Source organism: Delphinus delphis, chromosome 10, assembly GCF_949987515.2.
Source record: "Delphinus delphis chromosome 10, mDelDel1.2, whole genome shotgun sequence".
NCBI classification, from domain to species: Eukaryota; Metazoa; Chordata; class Mammalia; order Artiodactyla; family Delphinidae; genus Delphinus; species Delphinus delphis.
Window position 1 is genome coordinate 101757114 of NC_082692.2, and position 20134 is coordinate 101777247.

Sequence of the window (20134 nt, forward strand, 5' to 3'; positions counted from 1 at the left end):
CATCACACCCCAGCTCCTGGGCACCGGCTGGGATGTCCTCTGCTGCAGGAGACCCGCTGTCTGTCCCCGCGGGCCAGAGCGGAAGGCCTGCACTCTTCTTAGACGGCCTGCCGGGCAGCACGTGCTGGGCTTTACAGCCAGGTGGGCTGGGGTGTGCTGGCTCCAGGGCCTGCGTGCCCATGCCCCCTCCGCAGGAGGCATGTTTCACGCTGGGCAGTTGGCTCTGCAGGCCCTGGGACCCGTGGGGACAGTGGGGGCGGAGCTGGGCAGGTGGGCTGGGCACAGAGGCTGCTGAAGGCAGGGCGTTCCCACTGTTCTGAAGGCGGGACTCTGGAGGACGACTGTAGCTCACGGGGTCTGTGAGCCCTTCCCTCCTCTGGGCCACTTCCAGAGGGACCCCACCCTGGCCCCAGGGATCCGATGGACCGGGGCGGGGGGGGGGGGGGGGGGGTGGCAGGGCGCCTCGGGAGAGGCCGCCAGAAGCTGCCAGAAACTCGGTTGCACGTTTCTCTCTTCTCTGTGTCCCAAGTCTTCTAAGGTCATGAGTTCGGGACGAGTAAGCCACCCCTCTGTCCCCCCACCAGGCACTTGGAAGATTGAGGGATCTGCACAGGCCTGGGACGAGGGCGGTGGGGTGGAGGGGAGCCCCCAGTGTTGGGCTTTAATCCCAACTCACCTACGTTCTACCTGTGCAACCTCGGACAAGGCCTGTGCTGTGTGGGCCTCAGTCTCCTCACCTGGAAAAGGGGTTAATAATCTGTCCTCTGGAGGGCTAATCTCGCCTTCGGGGACACCAGTCAGTTTGATTAGGACCCTCAGGACCTCATTTTAACTCAGTTACCTCCTTAAAGACAATCTCCAAATGCAGACACATTCTGAGGTGCTGGCTGTTAGGGCTTGAAGTATGAAAATGTTGGTGGGGAGGGACCAGTTCAACCCATAACAAACACCAGCACAATGCCTGACTCTCCCGTAGGTATGCAGTGAAGACTTGTTTTGTTAATTATTGTTTTTGTTTTTTTTTTAAAAAAAGAGTGGTTTACTTAAACCAGGCAGTGGGAGTGAGGGAGTGGAGGGGACGGGACCCACTGTCTGTCAGTGAATGTCACTAGGCACCTGCTCTGGGCCGGGCCCGCTCGAGGTCCTGGGTTCGTCAGTGGACCCACGGAGCCGACCTTCCCGTGGGAGACGCACAGTGAACAGAGTCCTTCAGGGAGGGGTGTTGGCTGTGAGGAGGGGCGAGCTGTACAGAGAAAGTGGAATCACCGCAAGGGGAGGCGAGGGTCACGGCCCTCGGCCTCCGCCGCCCCTGGGGACCACCTGTAGGAGGGTGGGGGGATGCCTGCGGGGCCCTGGACTCTGGTTTCCCGCTCACCAGAGGCCCGTCCTCTCTCTGCAGTGTCGAGGGCGAGGCCCCCAGCAGCGAGACTGGCACGTCGCTGGACAGCCCCTCCGCCTACCACCAGGGCCCCTCGGCGCCCGGCTCCGGCCTGGGCCCGGACCACTCCGAGCACACGCCAGGCGGCGCCTATGGGCTGTATGCGGGGCCGCCCGGGCAGCAGCGCACGCGGAGGCCCAAGCTGCAGCACTCGACCTCCATCCTGCGCAAGCAGGCCGAGGAGGAGGCTATCAAGCGCTCACGGTCCCTCTCCGAGAGCTATGAGCTCTCCTCCGACCTGCAGGACAAGCAGGTAGGCAGCCAGCCACGCGGGCCACGGGGAAGAGGCGTTGGGGGTTGGGGGAGGCTGCGGTGCCTGCGCGGCCTCGGACGACGCGGCCCTTTGCTGGGGCCGCCCAGGGCCGCGGGGGACCCTGTGTGCTCCACGGCCGCGCCCAGGCAGGGGCTGCTCCCCGCGGACGTGGCCTCTGCCTCAGCCTGGGCTGGCTCCTCCCGAAACGCGGAGGGTTCCGAGGGAAGGAGCCGATGTGGGACGTTCCTGTCCGGCCTCGGCCTCTGCCTGGTTCACAGCCCTCCTCTCTGGGCTCTGGGGCCCACGCTGGGTGTCAGGACCTGGTGCCACCAGTGTGCTTGGGTTCCGTGGCGGCCGTTGAGGTCCTGGGATCCAGGAGAGAGCTGAACCTTGGGAGGTCTGCAGGAGGGGCCCTCGGGGAGGGGACGGTCAGTTCACAGAAAGAGCACGTGCTCTGAACCGAACAGCGAGCCCATCCCCAGCCAGTGAGGCCAGGCTGTTCATTCCACCCCTCAGTGTACAGCCCCGTGTCCTGGGGGAAATCGCCTCCTTGCAGGTTGCCCTTCCTCCCCGGAGCCTTGGCCCACACCCACTGTGGGGCTGGCACGTGTGTACAGAGCGACGGGCATGCATGACCTGCTCGCTTGGCCTCTTAGGTTGATGGGAGAGAGGGGAGGGGTCCCGGTTGGGTGGCAGGTGGGGGGCAGAGGGAGTGAGAGCTCATGAGGGGACAGAGGCTTCTCACTCCCAGCCCCTCAGAGTGCAGGCACGTAGTAGGCACTGTACTAAGAATTCTTGTGTGAAGCTCTGACAGGAAGCTCCAGGCTTCAGGAGCACCCCCAGGCTGCCGGCGTGCGGGGCCGGCCTGCCTGTCGCTGTCCCCAGCTCCTGTGCCCTGAGCTGTGCGCAGTCTCCTTGTGAGCCCGGGCGGCTGCCTCTGCCCCGGCCTGGCTGCAGGACCTGCCCGGCAGCCCCTCAGACGCCAGGCTGCAGAAGTCGCCCTGCCCTCTCACCTCCCACACCTACCCTGGCCTGGACCCTCTGTTTGCTCCCCAGTCTAACTGTTTGTCTCTTACAGAGCAGAGGTCCAGGCCTGGTGTAGCCCCAGACTTCTGCGGGGAGCGGTGCGGTGTGTGGGTACTGCCCAGGGCGGGTCTTCCCCCGACACAGTCCGTACCGGCCCCCTCTCCCTGTTCTTGGCGCTGCCCTGTGACCGTGGACAGCCCTGCCTACCTGCCCTGGTCTTCATCTGTCTGCCCGTGAGTTGGGAGTGACAGGGGGTGGGGCCCGCAAGTGGCCAAAGCCTGAAGCAGATGATCCCCGTCAGGCAAATATTGGGGAGCAAACAGACCCCTGGCCTCGTGGCGCTTGGCCTTGTGGCCAGGTCCACGGCAGGGGCCTCTGTTCCATTTATCAGTTTCACCCATAGCCAAAGTGGATCAAAAACAGTTTATAGTAACAAACGTCTGCAGCAGGACCATTAAAATAGAAGTGGGAAAGGTTAAAACTTCAGAGAGGCCTGTGGAGGTAATCATATGCTTCCTGCAGCCTTAATGTGGCCACAGCTGTTCATTTTCATCCCTCGCACATTAGCCTGATGCCCACCATGTGCCAGACCCCATGCTGGGCGCCGGGGAGTCACCAGGGAACAGAGTGCAGCCCCAGCCCTCAAGCAGACGCTGTGGTCCAGAGACAGGTTAACAGTAAAGACACAGGTTAATTCCAGAGCGTGATACAAACTCCGGGAATGAAGAAAGAGGGGAGAGAAGCTGAGCACCTGTGGGAGGAGACAGCTTGGATGAGGTGCGGGGGACCTCTCCAAGGTGGTATCAGAACTGGGTGTTTGAGGACGGGGTCTTCCAGGAAGAGGTAACAGCAGGCACGAAGGCCAGAGGCAGAACCACTTGGCGGAAAGGATGGCCGGGAAGAGGGGAGGGGTGGGGAGGTGATGCAGAGGGCCACCGAGCATTCGACTCTCTGCTGAGCCTCCTGGCAGTCAAGGTGAAAATAGGAACAGGACAGATGACCCAGGAGTTTCCAGATGAAGGTAGGGTGCCCGGTTCCACGAGGGGGTAGAGTCTGGGTGACGCAGAGCCCCATTTTAGTGGCCCTCAGCCTCCGCACCTCCTGGCAGTTTCCTGTCTGAGCAGGAGGCCTGAGTTGGCAAGGGTAGCACTTCAACTTTGTGGGAGGGTGAGGTGAGCCTCTCAGCTCCTCGTCCCCTCACTTGTCAGAGCCTCTGCCCCCCTCTGCAGGGGGCGGGGGACTTCCTGGGGTCCCTCTGCAGACCAGACGCTGTGTCAGGTGAGGGTGATGCCCAGCAGGCGAGCACAGACAGGTTGGGGTCCCTGCCCTGCACCCCCAGTTAGCGTTCAGACTGGGCCTTGGGTTGGTTCTGGCCCGGAAGGAAGAATGAGTGGCCACGGTGGGCCCGGGAGCTGAGTAGGAGCGGACCTGGGTCTGTGTCCCCTGGGGGGAGGCCGGGAGGAGAGGCTGAGGGGACTTTGCCGATGCAGCACAGAGCCCACGTCTGCCTTCCCAAAGTCCCTCCTGTCCCGACCCAGACTTGGGGAACGGTCTCAGGCCAGGAGTGTCGCCCCTGGGGTCGCGAGATCCAGAGTCAGAAGGCGACAAGGAGCCGTGGAGCGCACTCTGAGCTGTGCGGTGCCCCTCTTCCTCCCCACACGAGGGGCCCGGAGCCCAGGCCTTGGAGGGCGGAGAGGAGAGGGCTTCCCAGAGCTCAGCCGTGGGCCTTCTGCCGGTGCCATGGGCTTTCAGAGCTCCACTCCAAACCCAGAAAACAGACGCTGCTCACAGATGCGGAAGTGAGGTCATCTCTCTGGATGCCGTTCAGTAACTTCAGGGCGAGAGGAAAAACAGACCCGCCCTGGCTGACTCCAGGGCCGGGCTTTGAAAAGTCATTTTGATCCTCACCCCGCCCCCCAACTCCTCTCGTGCGAGGGGCCGCTCTGCCCTGCCTGCCGCTCCCCCTCCTGTGGGCCCCGGAGAGCTGCACATCTGTGTCGCGGGCGGGGCTGGGGGGGGGAGCTGGCATCCCTCAGGGAGACCAGGACCCACCCTGAGTCCTGAGTGAGGCACGGAGCCCCCCTCCCGCTTCCGGCCCACCCTCAGGCGGCTCTGAGCAGCCGTCTGCCCCACTCAGCCATGGCCTGGGGTTTGCTCAGTGACGCGTGTGCCTCTGTTCTGGACGGCCTTGGCCTCTTGAGGGTGGGGACCTTGTCCCTCTGCCACCGGTGTGGGCGTGGCGCCTGCATGGAGCAGACAGCGGTGCTCTGCCCCCTCGGGATGTGAGCACGCCTCACTCCCAGGGACCCGAGGCCTTTCCACCCACATCAGGGGCCACTCTGCCCAGCACCCAAGGGCTCGGCTTGGCCAACCAGCCAGCCCCCTATCCTGGGCTTTCCCGGGTTCTGAAGAGCGGGTTCTGGCCTCACTCGGGAAGCAGGCACGGGGAGCGGCCCTTGGGGGCTGTCCGGAGTCCTCGGCCAGCATGAGCCTAGGACTTCACAGGCCCACGTGGCACACGGGAGTCCCAGCACCCCTGCCTGCCTGCAGCCTGGCCCCATCGCCAGGCTCACAGAGCCTGCTCTGCGTCTGGAGGCCTCCAGGGGTGTGCTGGGCCTCTTTTCTGGGCCTCAGTTTCCCCATCTGCCACGGAGGGGACTTGGGGCCCCCCACAAACTGTCTACACCTCCCAGGAGTGCAGCTGAGGGTCCTGCACCTCCTCAGCCCCCAGCTGGCATGTGCCGAGGGCCTGTCTCACCTGTGCCCACCGCTGCCCTGCGAGGTCCGTCTGATGGGACTGAGCAACCGCAGGGTCCAAGGCTTCTCAGAGTCACTCCACTGCCAAGGGCAGGGCCAGGACTAGACCCAGGCCCTCAGGCGGTGCCGCAGGCGGAAGCGGGGCTGGAGGCCTGCGGCCAGTGCTCAGCACCCAGGGCCTGCTCGGGTCTCGGGCCCGTCTCTCGCTTTTCTTCATTTATTTTTTTTGGTTGCATCGGGTCTTAGTTGCGTTACGTGGGATCTTCCTTGCAGTGTGCGGGATCCTCTGCTGCAGCGCACAGGCTCCTCGTAGCAGTGCGCGGGCTTCTCTCTAGTTGTGGCGTGCGGGCTCAGTAGTTGCAGCGCATGGGCTTCGTTGCCCTGCGGCGTGTGGGATCTTAGTTCCCTGACCAGGAATCGAACCCACGTCCCCTGCATTGGGAGGCGGATTCTTAACCACTGGACCGCCAGCGAAGCCCCTCGGGCCAGTCTCTTAACCTGCACCTGCCGCAAGCTTCCTCTCTCTGGAGGGGCTGCCTGACCTCTTCCACCACCTCCAAGTCTCATTCAACTGCATGCCCCAGGTACACCAGGGCCAAAGGCTACTGCGGCCAGAGAACTTCGGGAAACCACCACCATTTAAAGGTTCTGAGAAGTCCTGCAGGGAACACTTGCTTTAACTGGGTCTGACCCCTGGGATGCTCTGGGCCTCCTGGGCCGTCCTCACGCTCCTCTCCTTCCCCCGCAGGTGGAGATGCTAGAACGGAAGTATGGGGGCCGCCTCGTGACCCGCCATGCGGCCCGCACCATCCAGACAGCCTTCCGCCAGTACCAGATGAACAAGAACTTTGAGCGGCTGCGCAGCTCCATGTCCGAGAACCGCATGTCGCGCCGCATCGTGCTGTCCAACATGAGGATGCAGTTCTCCTTCGAGGGGCCGGAGAAGGTGCACAGCTCCTACTTCGAGGGCAAGCAGGTCTCAGTGACCGACAAGGGTGCCCCGCTGGAGGCCCTGGTGCCGGCCGAGTGCAGAGACCTGGGCCCGCCGCCTGCCCTCCAGGCCCCTGCCCCGGCCGGCGACTTCGCAGATGCCATCACGGAGCTGGAGGACGCCTTCTCACGGCAGGTGAAGTCGCTGGCGGAGTCCATTGACGATGCGCTCAACTGCCGCAGCCTGCACACCGAGGGGGCCCCCGCGCCCGACGTGGGGCGGACCCGGGACGCCGAGCCCTCGCCGGCCCTGCATGGCGCCGAGCATCGCCAGCTGGACGAGATGACCGCCTCGTACAGCGACGTCACCCTGTACATCGACGAGGAGGAGCTGTCGCCACCCCTGCCCCCGATGCAGGCGGGCCGCCGGCCGTCCAGCGCCGAGTCGGACCTGCGGCTGCGGCCCGGGGGTGCTGCCCAGGACTACTGGGCCCTGGCCCACAAGGACGACAAGGGGGACACGGACACCAGCTGCCGGAGCACGCCCTCGCTGGGGCCACAGGAGCCGCGGCTGCGGGGGGAGCACCTCCCGCTGCTCACCATCGAGCCGCCCAGCGACAGCTCCGTGGACCTCAGCGACCGCTCGGACCGCAGCTCACTTAAGAGGCAGAGCGCCTACGAGCGCGGCCTGGGCGGGCCGCAGGGCAGCCCCAAGCACGGCCCCCATGGGCCCCCCAGGGGCCTCCCCCGGGAGGAGCCGGAGCCACGGGCCCGGGCGCCCAGGCCCCTGGATGGCCACCTGGCCATCAATGGCTCGGCCAACAGGCAGAGCAAGTCCGAGTCGGACTACTCGGATGGGGACAACGACAGCCTGAACAGCACGTCCAACTCCAACGACACCATCAACTGCAGTTCCGAGTCTTCATCCCGCGACAGCCTGCGCGAGCAGACACTCAGCAAGCAGACCTACCACAAGGAGACCCGCAACAGCTGGGACTCGCCCACCTTCAGCAACGACGTCATCCGCCGGCGGCACTACCGCATCGGCCTCAACCTCTTCAACAAGTGAGTCCCCGGCCGCTGGCGGCCCGGGCGGGATGAGGGGCGGCTCCGGGGTGGGGGCCGGTGTGGGGGGGTGCATGGTGCGGCGCCTGCTGTACCGCGCTGGCCCCAGCGTCTGGCCCTGGGTGGTGCGGGCACGGGGGTCTTTGAGCAGGGGCGGGCCGGGTGCAGGTCCGTGCCCGTGTCCGTGCAGCCTGGACTCGGGCCCGCACCCGGGAGCAGGGCACTGGTAGGCCCTACGCCCTCTGGGAGATTGTACGTTGGGTCCGTGGCGTGGCCGCCACGCCACATTCTGGCAAGGCGCCGTCGGGGCAGCCTTGAGAGCAGGTCTGGGGCAGGAGGCTGGTATTTAAAGCTCACTATTCTTAGCACAGCTGAAAATAGCAAGTGGAAGGGCAGGCGGGCTGAGCAGTCCCTCGGAGAAGACACTGGCGGCTCTGGTTGTTAAACCTCGGATTTCTCCTCACTTCCATCCACAGGGCCTCTGGATTTGGGGTCACCAGACGCCGGCCTGGCACTGGCTCCTCCGGGGAGGGGGACGTGGAGGGGATGTGGCCAGCCTGCTTGGTGGCTACTGACACCTGTACACTGTGCTTCCCTGCTCCCCGCTTCCTCTGCTAGACAGGGGTGGAGAGTCTTGGGGGGCACTTCTGAGCCATCCCTGGTGCAACTGGCAGGCCGGCTGGGGGACTCAGAGAGACCTGTCCTGAAGGGCGGGTATGGGGGAACTGTGCAGTCCCACAGGAGCCACTAGGAGCTGGGCGTCATTGGTCCTCGATCAGCTAAGGACTAAGAGTCTTGGACCCGTCACATCTGCCAGGGGTGCTCTCCTGAGACTCCATCTGCGTGTGAGGACCAGTCCCACTGCCACGCAGTCCGTGGCCAGAACAGTGCGCTGAACGGGGAGGTCGTGAGCTGCCAAGCCCATCCTGAGGTCGGTCCCGAAAGCCTGCCCCCACCTGCTTCCAGGCACAACCAGTTCCCGGATCATCTCGGACCCTCATGGGGGAGGCTGGGATGACCTGGGGGCTCCCCCAGTGCCCAGGGTTCCCTCGTCCCTGGCAGACGTTGTGTCCTGACGTGGGAGTCCCAGCTGGGTGGACGGGTGGAGGCCAGAAAAAGTTGCATCCCTCACCCGAGCAGCCTTGGTCTCTGTAGGTTCTTTCTGGCTCTGTTAGTTTTTAATTACACCTGTAACGCATGAATACGCTCTCCACTCTGCGTAGAAGTTGAAAGCCTTCAAGCTAGGGTTTCTGTGCATGTGTGGTCCAGAGCGCAGCTCCAGGCCAGGCCGCCTGGGTGAAGACCCCGGTCCTTGCACTTCCTGTCTGTGTCCCTGGGCAGCTCGGTCTCTACCACGGCGGTTTCATCTGCATGGTGGCGCTGAGCCCAATAGTGTCCACCTCGCGGAGTGTGAGTTGGAGATGAGCGGGTGTATAGGATGCTCAGCAGCGCCAGACGTGTGGCGAGCTGGGCCCGAGCCTCTCTGCTGTCCCCGTGGCCCCTGTTGACGTTACCTGGGCCCAGGCCACACACACTGCCCCCCTGTGATGCTGCCACGCGGTTTGCTGTTGGAGGCCATTCCCATTGGTGCCACGGGCCACCTGGTCTGTGTGCTGCTACGTGGGGTCCACGTGCGGCTGTCCAGGGTGGTCTGGCCACTCGCTCCCATGTTTTCACAGTCACCAACCACATGACAGTGACCGTGGACCTGCCCCTCCCACACGCTCCCGAGTCTCTGGGGAAGGGGATAGCTGGAGGAGGCGATGTTTGGGGCTCACGTGGGCGTGTTGTCCATTGAAGTAGAGCCTGAAGCTGGACCTGGAGGGCCCGTTTCCTCACACGGTGGACAGCACTCAGCCTTGTCTCCCACCCCAATCAAAGCGTAGAAATAGTGTCTCTATTGTTTCAATTTGGATTTCTCTGCCTGCTTCTAAGATGCAGCATCCGTATGTGTGTCTTTCGGCCATTTGGGTTTTTTCTTCTACAAAATGCCTGTTCCTATTTTTTTGCCCATTTTTCTGTTATTTCTCATTTTGATTTATAAGTGGTTCTTTATATATTGTGGATACTAATCCTTTGTAATTACAAATATTTTCTTCCTGTCACTGGCCGCCTTTTTTTTTTTAAACTTCTGAAATAGGATTCACAGACCATAAAATTCACCTTTATAAAGTGTACAGTTTCAGTGGGTTTTAATTATATATCTTTTAACTTTGTGTATGCTTTGTTGGTCAGAAGTTACTAATTTTTTTTGCATTTTTTTTATCGAGGTGGAATTGACATGTAACGTAGTTTCAGGCATACAACATAATGATTCAATATTTATATATATGAAGTCAATTCATCAGTGTTCTCTTTGTTTATTACTTTGTTTTTTTTATGTTTCATTTTAAAAGGCTCCGCCCCAGGTCATAATATAGTTTTAAAATATTTTCTTCAGGACTTTCTTAGTTTTGTTTTATATCCTTTAGGACTTTAACCTGGCGTTTGGTTTGGAGAACGGTACAAGGTGAGGGGTGTAGTTTTTATAGTTCTTTGTAAATTAGCTGGTTGTCTGCAGACGGTGTACTGAGGAGTCTGTCCTTTCTCTGTTGACTTGAAATCCCATCTAATTCCTACGTGAACAGGGCCTGTGCTTGGATCCTTTCGTTCACTTGGCACATATTTATTGAACACCTGCTGCATGCCAGGCCCTGTGTAGGGGGCCTGGACTCAGCCCTGAACAGAATAAAGACCCTGCGATGCTCCATGCTAGTGGGTAGAGGCTCTGTGTGTTCCTTTGCCAACATCAGACTTACAGTTTTATATGTTTTTGTATTAGAACAGAAACCACTCTTTTGTTCTTTTAAAAAGTGGTCTTGGCCCTTGTTGGTAGTTACTCTTCCACATGGATTGCAGAGTCAGCTCGTTAAGACCATGAAAACTCCTGGTGGACTTTGCACTGGAGCCCCTTGAGCTTGGGGGACCTCGCCCCTTTACAAGTCGAGGGACAGAGGTGAGGTCCAGCCACAGATGGTGTTTAAGTTCAGATTGAAGGTAACCACAGTCCGTCCAGCTCCCCCGGTGGCAAGCCGCAGTGCAGGCGGTCACCGGCCACACGTGCTTGGTGGCTGCGTCCCTGGCAGTGCGGGTCCAGGATGGTCCCCCAGCTGCAGAGCCCGCCGTTGGATGACGTGGGTCTCGCATGCAGAGAGGGGCGGGTGGCAGGCTGGCTCCTCCGAGTGGCGTGCGGGACAGGTGTTGGGAGGTCGTGTGGCTACAAGCTCTGGCCGTCCTCAGTCTTCTCCTCCTCGGCCTTGGTTGTCCACCTAGGGGGTTGTTTGGAGGATTGAAGGCGCAACCACAGCACTGTGGCCACCGGCCATCTCCCGAGTCTCACCAGGCCCAGAAAGGGCTGGCGGTCCGACCCGAGTAGATAGAGGCCAGGCCCTGTGCGGGGCTCGCGAAGCTGGGAGCCGGATGCCCCTGAGCAGGCCCTGGAGCCGCTGGGCGAGGACGCACGCTGAGCAGCCTGCTGCCCGAGGCCGGGGCCCCTCCCTGGGGGGCCGGACCTTAGCGCCTCTGTCCTTTCCCTTCCTGGCACCCTTCTCTCACCCCCACCTGTCACTGCCCACCTCTGTTCTGCACGCTCTCCCTGTGGGTCTCCTCTCCCCCCACCATTTCCCTCCCTCCCCAGCCCCTACCCAGGCCCACACCCAGGCTGCCTTTCAAACAGTTCTCAGGTCCCACCCACTCCCGGGAGGGAGCTTTCCAGCACAGACACCCGTCCCCTCCAGCGGGTATGTGGAGGGCCTGAGCGCTGGATCCAAAGTGGGTGAGTAGCCAGCTGGGGAGGAGAGAGAGAAAACAAATGAAACCCAAGAAATGAAACAGGGTGGTGGGGAGGGGCTGTCCCCGGGGCCACAGAGGAGGCTGCCGCAGTCTGCCTGGCATCCAGATGGCCTCCCAGGCTCCAGGACTGCACGTCCGGCTCGCAGCGCTGGGCACCGGGCCGGGGCCGGGAGCCGAGGCAGGAGGGTTTCAGCCCCAGTTCAGCGTATCCGCTGCAGGGACTCGGCACCTCCGTGCACCCTGAGCCTTGCTGGCTGCGCCCAGAAACTGGCCATGAGGTTCCTGCCCCCACAGGGCGTAATGAGGGTTAGAGACCGTGAAACCAGGAGCCGCTGTCCAGGGTGCAGCGGGTGGCAGCTGTTGTGGTCCGCGGGGCTCCTGCGTCCGGAGCCAGTGCAGGGGGCCTGGGGCTCGGGCCTTAGAGGACCCAGGAGGTGGCTTAGCGGACAGAGCAGCATGGAGCACGGGAGTGGCTGATGCCCGCGTGCACTGACACGTGCCCGGTGCTGTTGTACGAGCCCACCGTGCTCACGGGAGACCGTAGGGAGGGGACCGTCACTAGTCCGCTTTACAGTTTGGGTGAGCTGAGGTGCCCAGAGGTAGCTTGCACGAGGTCCCACGGTCGGTGGATGGCCAGACTGGGATTCACGCCACTGCCGCCTGGCCCCTGAACACACCCTCGTAAAGCCCAGTGCAGGGACTGCGGCCTGGAGCATGGCCTCCGTGGCCCCGCCCGCTCACTGGGCCTCGCGTGTGCACTGAGAGTCCAGGGAGCGGAGCCTCATATTTGCAGTGTCCGCCACAGCGGTGGGAGCTGGGGTCCGCACCCCACAGCCCGGAGGGGCACCCAGCGGGACCTCACCGGGCCTGTCACCTGCTTGCCCACGGAGGGCCCTGCTCCTGTGCCCCTCACCTCATCCTCCTCCGCTCCTTCACGCCCTTCCCTCTCGCCCTCGGGCGCGGGCCCAGGTGACCATGGGCCAGGCCAGCCCTCTCCCCGCTCTGGACGAGTGTCCTCCTCCCCAGAGCCGCCCCTGATGAAATGGTGCCGTCGGAAGGGACTGAGGGCCTCTTGTCTGAGGAGCATGTAAGTCGGGCCGTGGAGACTACTTGGTGTGCCGGGACTCCTGACGGGCAGGGAGCTGCTCACCTGGCCTCCGAGGTCCCTCCCTGCCCAGGGCCTGCGTTTGGTTTGGAGGCAGGTCTTCTCCGCCCAGCACCGGGTCGCCACCTGCCTGCTCCTCCGGCCACTGCCCGCTGGAGCTGCTGCAGAGAGCCCTGCAGTGAGGCTGGGGTGCTCCGAGGTTCCATCCTTACAACATCCATGGGGCTCGGGGATCGGCCAGCCTCCCAGTAAGCGGCAAAGCCCGTGTTGGGCTCCCGATTCCGTGCGCCTTGGGCGTTACGTTTGTTGTGACCAGTGAAGAGGACAGTGGTGACAGCCAGCCTGCGTAGATGTGTGTTAAGTTGCCAGCTGGTGCCGAGCAGTTCGTGTGCAGCATCTTGCCAAGTTCTCACGGTGGCCTGGGAGGCGTGGCTGCTGGGAGCCCGGCCGCGGGACCCCAGGCGCTGGCTCGAGGCTGCAGAACCAGAAGTGCTGGCTGTGCCGGACCGTCTGCTGGTGCTGGACGTGCTGACGGTTTAAGTGACTGTGGCTCTCTTACGAGCACTCTGAGTTGGGTCTTTGCAGATCAGGGTCCTATTCCCCTTGACGTGAGCCACTCCTCCGGCCCACGCCACCCTCAGAGTGCTGTCGCGGGTCTGGGCTGGCTGGTGCCGAGGGCCTCAGGGAGGGAGGCAGTGCGGGCCAGGCCCCACGGGTGTTCCAGCCATGCCAGTTCCTTCTCTTTTTTCTAAACTGAAGTGTAGATGATTTATAATATTGTGCTGGTATACAGAAAAGTGATTTAGTTGGGGTTGTTTTTTTCAGATTATATTCCATTATAGGCTGTTACAAGATATTGAATATAATTCCCTGGGCTTTACAGTAAATCCTTGTTGCTTATCTATTTTATGGATAGCAGTTTGTATCCATTAATCCTTTTCTTTTTTCTTTTTCTTTTTTTTTTTGCCTCATTGCACGGCTTGAAGGATCTTAGTCCCCCGACCAGGGATTGAACCTGGGGCCATGGCAGTGAGAACGCTGAGTCCTAACCACTAGACTGCCAGGGAACTCCCAGTATCCACTAATCCTATACTCCTCATTTGTCCCTCCCTCCCCCCTCTCCTCCCCCTCGTAACCATGAGTTTGTTTTCTACGGTATGTCTGTGAGTTTGTTTCTGTTCTGTATATAGATTCATTTGTATGATTTTTTTAGGTTCCACTTATTTATTTATTTTTGGCCACGCTGCACGGCTTGCAGGATCTTAAGTTCCCCCACCAGAGATCGAACACGGGCCCCCCTGCAGTGGAACCACGGAGTCCTAACCACTGGACCAGCGGGGAACTCCCTAGGTTCCTCGTATAAGTGATATCATGTACTGTTTTTCTTTCTGTGTCTGACTGACTTCACGAAGTATGATCAGCTCTAGGTCTGCAAATGGCAATGTTTCATTCTTTTTTATGGCTGACATCCCGTTGTATATATCTGTACCACATCTTCTTTATCCACTCCTCTGTCCATGGACATTTAGGTTGTTTCCACGTGTTGGCTGTTGTAAATAGTGCTGCTACAAACATAGGGGTGCATGTATCTTTTCGAATTACAGTTTTGTCTGGATATGCCCAGGAGTGGGATTGCTGGATCATATAGTAGCTCTATTTTCGTTTTTTAAGGAACTTACATACTGTTTTCCACAGTGGCTGTACCAGTTTACGTTTACACCAATAGTGCATGAGGACCAGAGGGTAATTCTTCCACCTTGTCTCTGGGATAAGTGCGAAAAAGACCCCGGCAGCCACGTTCAGCTTGGGTTTCTAATATCAGAAAGAACTTTGTGAAAATCAGAGCTGGATAAAATAGGCAGTGTGGGGAGGCGACGGGCTTGCTGGCCGTGCAGGTGTGCGAGCCGATGGGAGGTGGCCGCTTCTCTGCAGGATATTGGAGGGGTTCGAGCCTAGATTACGGAGTTGAAGGGCACATCTGGGCGCAGGGCCTCTGGGTGCTGAACTTGGTTAATCCATCCCTCGCCCCTGCGGCCAGTGAGAACAGCACGGGGATGGCTCGGCCTCCAGCCTCGGGGCATCCTCGGGCGCTGCCGGTGTCTGCAGACCCCGTGCTGGTCTCTGTGTGCCTCAGGCCCTTCTTCATTGGAAATGATGGGCATCTGATCAAACTGGTTCAAGCAGAGGGGCCTTACTGGTTCGTGTACCTGAAAAGCCACTGAGCATCTCTTGGCCGTGCCCTACCATCGCGCCCTCAGGGCAGGAGGGCAGCCAGTAGTCCGGGCTCGTGGTCCAGCCTCATGGCAGCCCTGCAGGAAGAGAGGCTCCCGCCGGCGCCCTCTGAACCGCTCGCCGTGGTCAGCGGGGTGCAGCACTCTGACCGGAGTACGGGCAGCCCGTGGGATCAGGGGGCGGAGCTCGAGGGGGGTGTGGGAAATCCAGAGGCCAACAGGGTGCCGGGCAGACGCCCACGTCCATGTCTCTTCAGCTGCTATAGCAAGGGAAAGCGACAGGAGGAGCCGTTGTGGCCCCTGCAGACCCTGCTGGGAGGAGAGGGGTTCCGGCAGGTGGGTGGTCCTTAGGTGCAGAGCCCGGCCTCGTAGTAACCGCCTCCCGAGAGCCCCGGGCTCAGGCTCGAGGACAGAGGTGCGAGGAGGGCAGCACCACTGTGGTCTGCACGTGCTCACCTGGCACAGTCGACGAGAAAAGCTGGACCTGGGGACAGCAGAGGCTGCTCGCAGACCCAGCGGACGGGCAGTGGGGGTGAGGGGCAGAGGCCCGGGGGCCCGGGATGCAGAAGCGCGTCAGGTGTAGATGGTGAAAATGTCGCCTCTGCACCTCGTTGATGCTGGTCCTGGAGGGTGGAGGTCAGAAAGCTAGAGAAGGAGTCGTCAGGGGAACCCGGAGAGATGGGGAGAGCTGGCTGCGCAGAGGTGGGCAGAGCAGATTTGCAGTCCCGGGCTGGGAGCATAGAGTGGAACTTTACGGGCTTCTACGAGCAAAAGGGTAAGAACCTGGCTCTCCCTCGCTGGACAGCCTGGTGCACAGCTACTCCGCCTTTCTGTGCCCCGTTTTTTTGTTTGAATTTTATTTTTTTATACAGCAGGTTCTTGTTAGTTATCCATTTTATACATATTAGTGTATACATGTCAATCCCACTCTCCCAATTCATCCCACCACCACCCCCGCACCACTTTCCCCCCTTGGTGTGCCCCGTTTTGTTACGTGTCCAGTAAGGCTTTCGCGTTGGTCGTTCCCGCCCCCAGGGACCTTCTTCCTGGCTCCAGGTTCAATGCCACCTTCCCGAGGAGGCCTTTCTGCACCGCGCCTTCTCACCCCATCCATCTGAAGTCCAGGCCTTCTGTGGTCACTACGGCTTCCCCTTGGTTTAGCTCTGCCCTAGTGCTGACCCTTTTCTTAAACAGCCATAAACCCAGCATGTTTTCCAAGGGCTTCGAGGCATTAACTCATTTAATCCGCACAGTGGCTCTGCTGTGTGCACTGTCACTGTCCCCACTACCCAGGTGGGGAGACTGAGGCACAGGGAGGTTAACTAACTTGCCCTAGGTCACCCAGCCAGAGAGCGGAGCTGGGATCTGAGCCATGCCTGTGAGTGTCTCTCCTGGGAGTTCATCGCGCTCCAGTGAGGATGTGTGTTCAAGGACAGGGACTTTGTCTAGACCACAGGTGTGCTGGTGCCACACCCACCCAGAGCAGGCGCTGGATGGATGCCTGGGGTGAATGGAGAAGTGGATGAGGGGCGAGGGGCCGGAACTTGTCCTGCAGACTTGGGAGGCCCTGAAGGTTCTAGGGCAGAGTCCTGGGAACACGGGCCAAAGCAGCCCTTCCCAGAGCCACGTCGGCCCCAGCCCCAGACACAGCACATTCTGTTTCTCTGGCCGGACATGCGCTGTGTGGGCCGGGCCCCCGCTGGCCCCTGAGGGTGCACAGTCAGCAGGGCCCCAGGCTGCGCCTCTTCAGTCCCGAGGGCCTGGAGCCCCGTTCAAGCTTGCAGGCAGGGAAGGGGGAGCCACTGCTGGGGGTGGCGGCGAGCCCGTCTGCCAGGTCGGGTGGGCTCTGTCACAGCCGGGTGCACTTCTCTGTTCACTCGCCGCGTCCGCTGCGTGTTGGCCAGGCCTGCTGCGCTCATCAAGTGTCTCAGGGACAAGGCAGGCAGAGGCTCCTTTCCATGGCGTCCCCTGGGTGCTCTGGGGAATCTCGGAGCCCCACAGGACGTGCCTTCTACCCTCCTGCCTCGGCCCGAGCCCGTCCAGTGCCCCTTGCTGCCCCAGGGCGGTGGGCAGGGCTGTGGGTGAGCAGCAGACCGAGTGTGTGACTTACCCACGCAGGACATCTGGGCTGCTCTGGTCAGCACGGAGCCCTGTGAGGGGCCAGTGGACCCAGGACCCCTGCCCAGCAGGGCCCACGGAGTACACGTGGGGCAGCTGGGGGCCAGCAAGATCCTGCGGGCCAGGGACTCACATCAGTGCTGGCTCTCCACGGTCAGGGAGATCACTCCCCTTGCCGGCCGCGCGCATCCCGAGCCTGGAGCCCCTGCCCGAACCCCCGCCTGTACCTCCAGCCGCAGCACCTTTCCTCTCAGTTTGCTGGGAGCCCCTCGTCTCTGGTCGTGGCCCGGTCAGTCCACATTCCTCTCCTGCAGCATCTTGTGAAGGGTGCCAGGTGGATGCGGCTCCTGCCCCGTTGGCCTCGGGCTGAGAGCTGGATTCCTCGGGCTCACACGCGGGTTCACTAGCATATATTGTGATCGCTGCCCCCAGACGGTGTCCTGAGCCCGCCATTCCTCCCCCGCTCCTGCACCAGTGCCGGGGTGCCTGCGAGGGTCTCCTACCTGGGCTCCCGTAGAACAGCCAGAGGCAGCTTCTTAAACGGGGACCCAGGTCCCTCCACTGCCCTGTTCAGAGCATGCGAGGCTTCTCATCCCACTCAGAGGAGAGCCAGATGCCCCTGCGGCCTGTCCACCCCGCTGCCCCTCCCCCAGGGCCCTACTCTGAGCCCTGGAGCAGCTTCATGGCCTCGATCCTACAAAACCCACTCCCACCTCAGGGCCTTTGCCTTCGCCATTGCCTCCACCAAAAAGCTCCTTGAGCACCCTTGTCACTGTGTCACCTGCTCAGAGAAGGCCTCTGCCTCCCCTGCCGGAACCCCTCCCACCCTCGCTCGGCCACTTTGCCCTTCAGACTGGGCCGTGGCAGCTGCCGTGCCAGGCATTCGAGGCCACCCGTGCTCGCCGCTGTCATCCAGAGTGCCGCCCAGCACAGAGTCGGCATGCGGCACTTACGCCGTGGGGAGTCCTCATCCTACGGCCCCTGCGCAGCCTGCCCCTCCCACAAGGCTGTGGGCCCTGAGCGTGGGCCTGGCAGCTGTGAGGCTGCATGCCATTGGCCTGTGGACACAGGCAGGAGCAGCTGGGGTGGAGAGGGGAGCAGCCACCCCAGGGCGGCAGGACGAGGCTGGGCTGGACCAGGCATGGTGTCATGGCCTCGGTGGGCCAGGCTGGCCCGGGTGGGTGACAAGGGCGCCCGCGAGGGGGCTCTCCAGTCACTTTCACATGGGATCCAGGCCAGGGGCTGCCACGCTGTCTTCTCAAGAGAAGCCGGAAATCCGGGTTCTATGTCCAAGCTCCCGGTTTCTAAACATTGGCGACCAACTGGAATTCTTTCTGTTAACGTCGTGTGGGCCGAAGAAGACACATCTGTGGGCTACTGTGGAAGTGGGGGGCGGTCAGGTATGGGCTGGGGTCCTGCGGGGGCCGCTGTGGAGCTGGCGGTGAGGAAGCGTGACCCGCCCCACCCCGACCCCACCCCCGGTTGCTGCATCAGCACCAGTAGCCCAGTGCCTGGAGAGGCCTGGGGCTGGGGCAGTTCTTGGTTGGAGACCCCAGGGTTGCCGGGAGGAACGGGGATGTGGGGGAACGGGGCCACTCGGTGACCACTTCTGTGCCAGGACCCAGGCGGCTGGCAGTCGCTCCCTGCCCAGCTCTGAGCGCAAGGTTGGGGTGTGTGGCCACCTGGGATAAAAATAGCAGGGTCATCTTGAGGCTGGAGGTTGGCCTGCGTGTGGAAATACGGCATCTGTGGGACCCGCTGTCAGCGCACGGCTGGTGGTGGCAGGTAGATCCTGGCCCTCACCTCCATGCCCCCAGGGGCCAGCAGGACACTGACTTCTACCACTGGGGCAAGGCGTGGGGTGCCGGGTATACCCAAGGGCTCCGCAGCTCCGAGGCTCCGGGTTCGTCAGAGGATACCGCCCTCCGAGAGTCACAGGTGCAGAGGGAGGGTTCAGTGGCGCCTCCCCCTGCCCTGTCTCTTTCGACCACTGCCTCCCTGTGAGGTCAGCTGAGCCGGTACCAGGCCCCGAGGCCGACGGGAGGAAGGGACCTGCTGGCTCACTGCTCAGCCCCTGAGGGCGCCCCGGCCCCTGGGCTCCTGGTCTGGGTGGATGCTCAGCCCCGTGGGGCCGGCACAGCCCCGCCTTAGGCCTCTGACTGCAGGCGGGGCCGGCACTGCGCCTCCAGGTCCTCTGCCGTCCGTTGAGGTTTATCCTAAACCTTCCCGGTGCTCACCTACTGCGTGCAGCGTTCCAGGCGTTGCTCACCTACTGCGTGCAGCGTTCCAGGCGCCCGACTGTGTTAACACACAAGTCTCACGACACGGGCACTCGAGTCCCCAGCAAGGTCACGTGGCTGTCGGGCAGCACAGGTGACAAGCATGCCAACCCCAGGGAGTAGTGTGGGGACTGAGTTGGCGTGCAGGGTCCTCAGACGGTGACGGCACGGAGCACGTGCCACAGGCGGCCAGCGTGTGCTGGACGGGGCCCTCCAGCCTGCCTGGAAGCTCGGCACAGAGGGGACCACGGAGCGGGGAGGGGTGGGGCCCTTCTGTGCCCCCCCCAGCCCCCGGCACCCTCCGTGTTCCTGCGCTGGCCCAGCCCTCCTGCAGGGCCCAAGCCATCCCGGTTCCCCTGCGTTGTGGGCTCAGGGTGGGGCAGGACAGGGTGCCGTGGAGAAGGAGGGGATGAGGGCTGGGGGAGCTGGAGGGGTGGGAGCGCCCGGCTGAGCCCATCTCTTGTCCCCCAGGAAGCCCGAGAAGGGCGTCCAGTACCTCATCGAGCGTGGCTTCGTGCCCGACACGCCGGTGGGGGTGGCCCACTTCCTGCTGCAGCGCAAGGGCCTGAGCCGGCAGATGATCGGGGAGTTCCTGGGCAACCGGCAGAAGCAGTTCAACCGCGACGTGCTCGAGTGAGTGGGGCTGGGGGCGCCCCACGCACACCCCAGGCTCCCCGCTCCCCTTTGTCTTTCTGACTCCCAGACACAGGGAGATGCCTTGCCAGCACCTCTGGCCCCATCCAGCAGGGCCAGCCCCTTCCCCTGGCCCAGCGACCCCTGGGCCAACCTCCCGCAGGGGCAGCAGGAGGGGAACCAGGGAGCTCAGCCCCCCTCCTCCTCCCTCTCCTGGCGGGAGATGGGGTGAGGGTCCCACCAGGCTGGCGGCCATAGACTCTCAGCTACTTGGAACCCTGCAGAAGAACAGGTTTCCAGCCCCCTGGGAACTGCTGACAGCTTTGAGAAGTCCTGCCCGCACGTACCCTGCACCCCCGGTCCTCCTCCAGACTGTCCCGAGTAGAAAGCCACCACACCTGGGTCCTGTGGTCACTGGGCAGGTGCTACGTGCGGGCTGTGTCCTCACCTCGTCCGCGGGGGTGTCAG

At 62.0% G+C, this 20134-nt stretch overlaps 1 protein-coding gene across 5 annotated transcripts in view; it reads left to right on the forward strand.

Moving 5' to 3' along the window:
* IQSEC1 (IQ motif and Sec7 domain ArfGEF 1) overlaps positions 1-20134 on the forward strand; it is a 106509-nt gene that overhangs the window by 62667 nt on the left and 23708 nt on the right. For all 5 annotated transcript variants that reach the window (XM_060023134.1, XM_060023131.1, XM_060023132.1 and 2 more), the window contains exons 2-4: positions 1400-1691; positions 6223-7469; positions 19505-19666. In XM_060023134.1, the coding sequence (XP_059879117.1) occupies positions 6229-7469; positions 19505-19666 (1403 nt within the window). In that variant the 5' untranslated portion in view covers positions 1400-1691; positions 6223-6228. The remainder of the gene's footprint in view (positions 1-1399; positions 1692-6222; positions 7470-19504; positions 19667-20134) is intronic.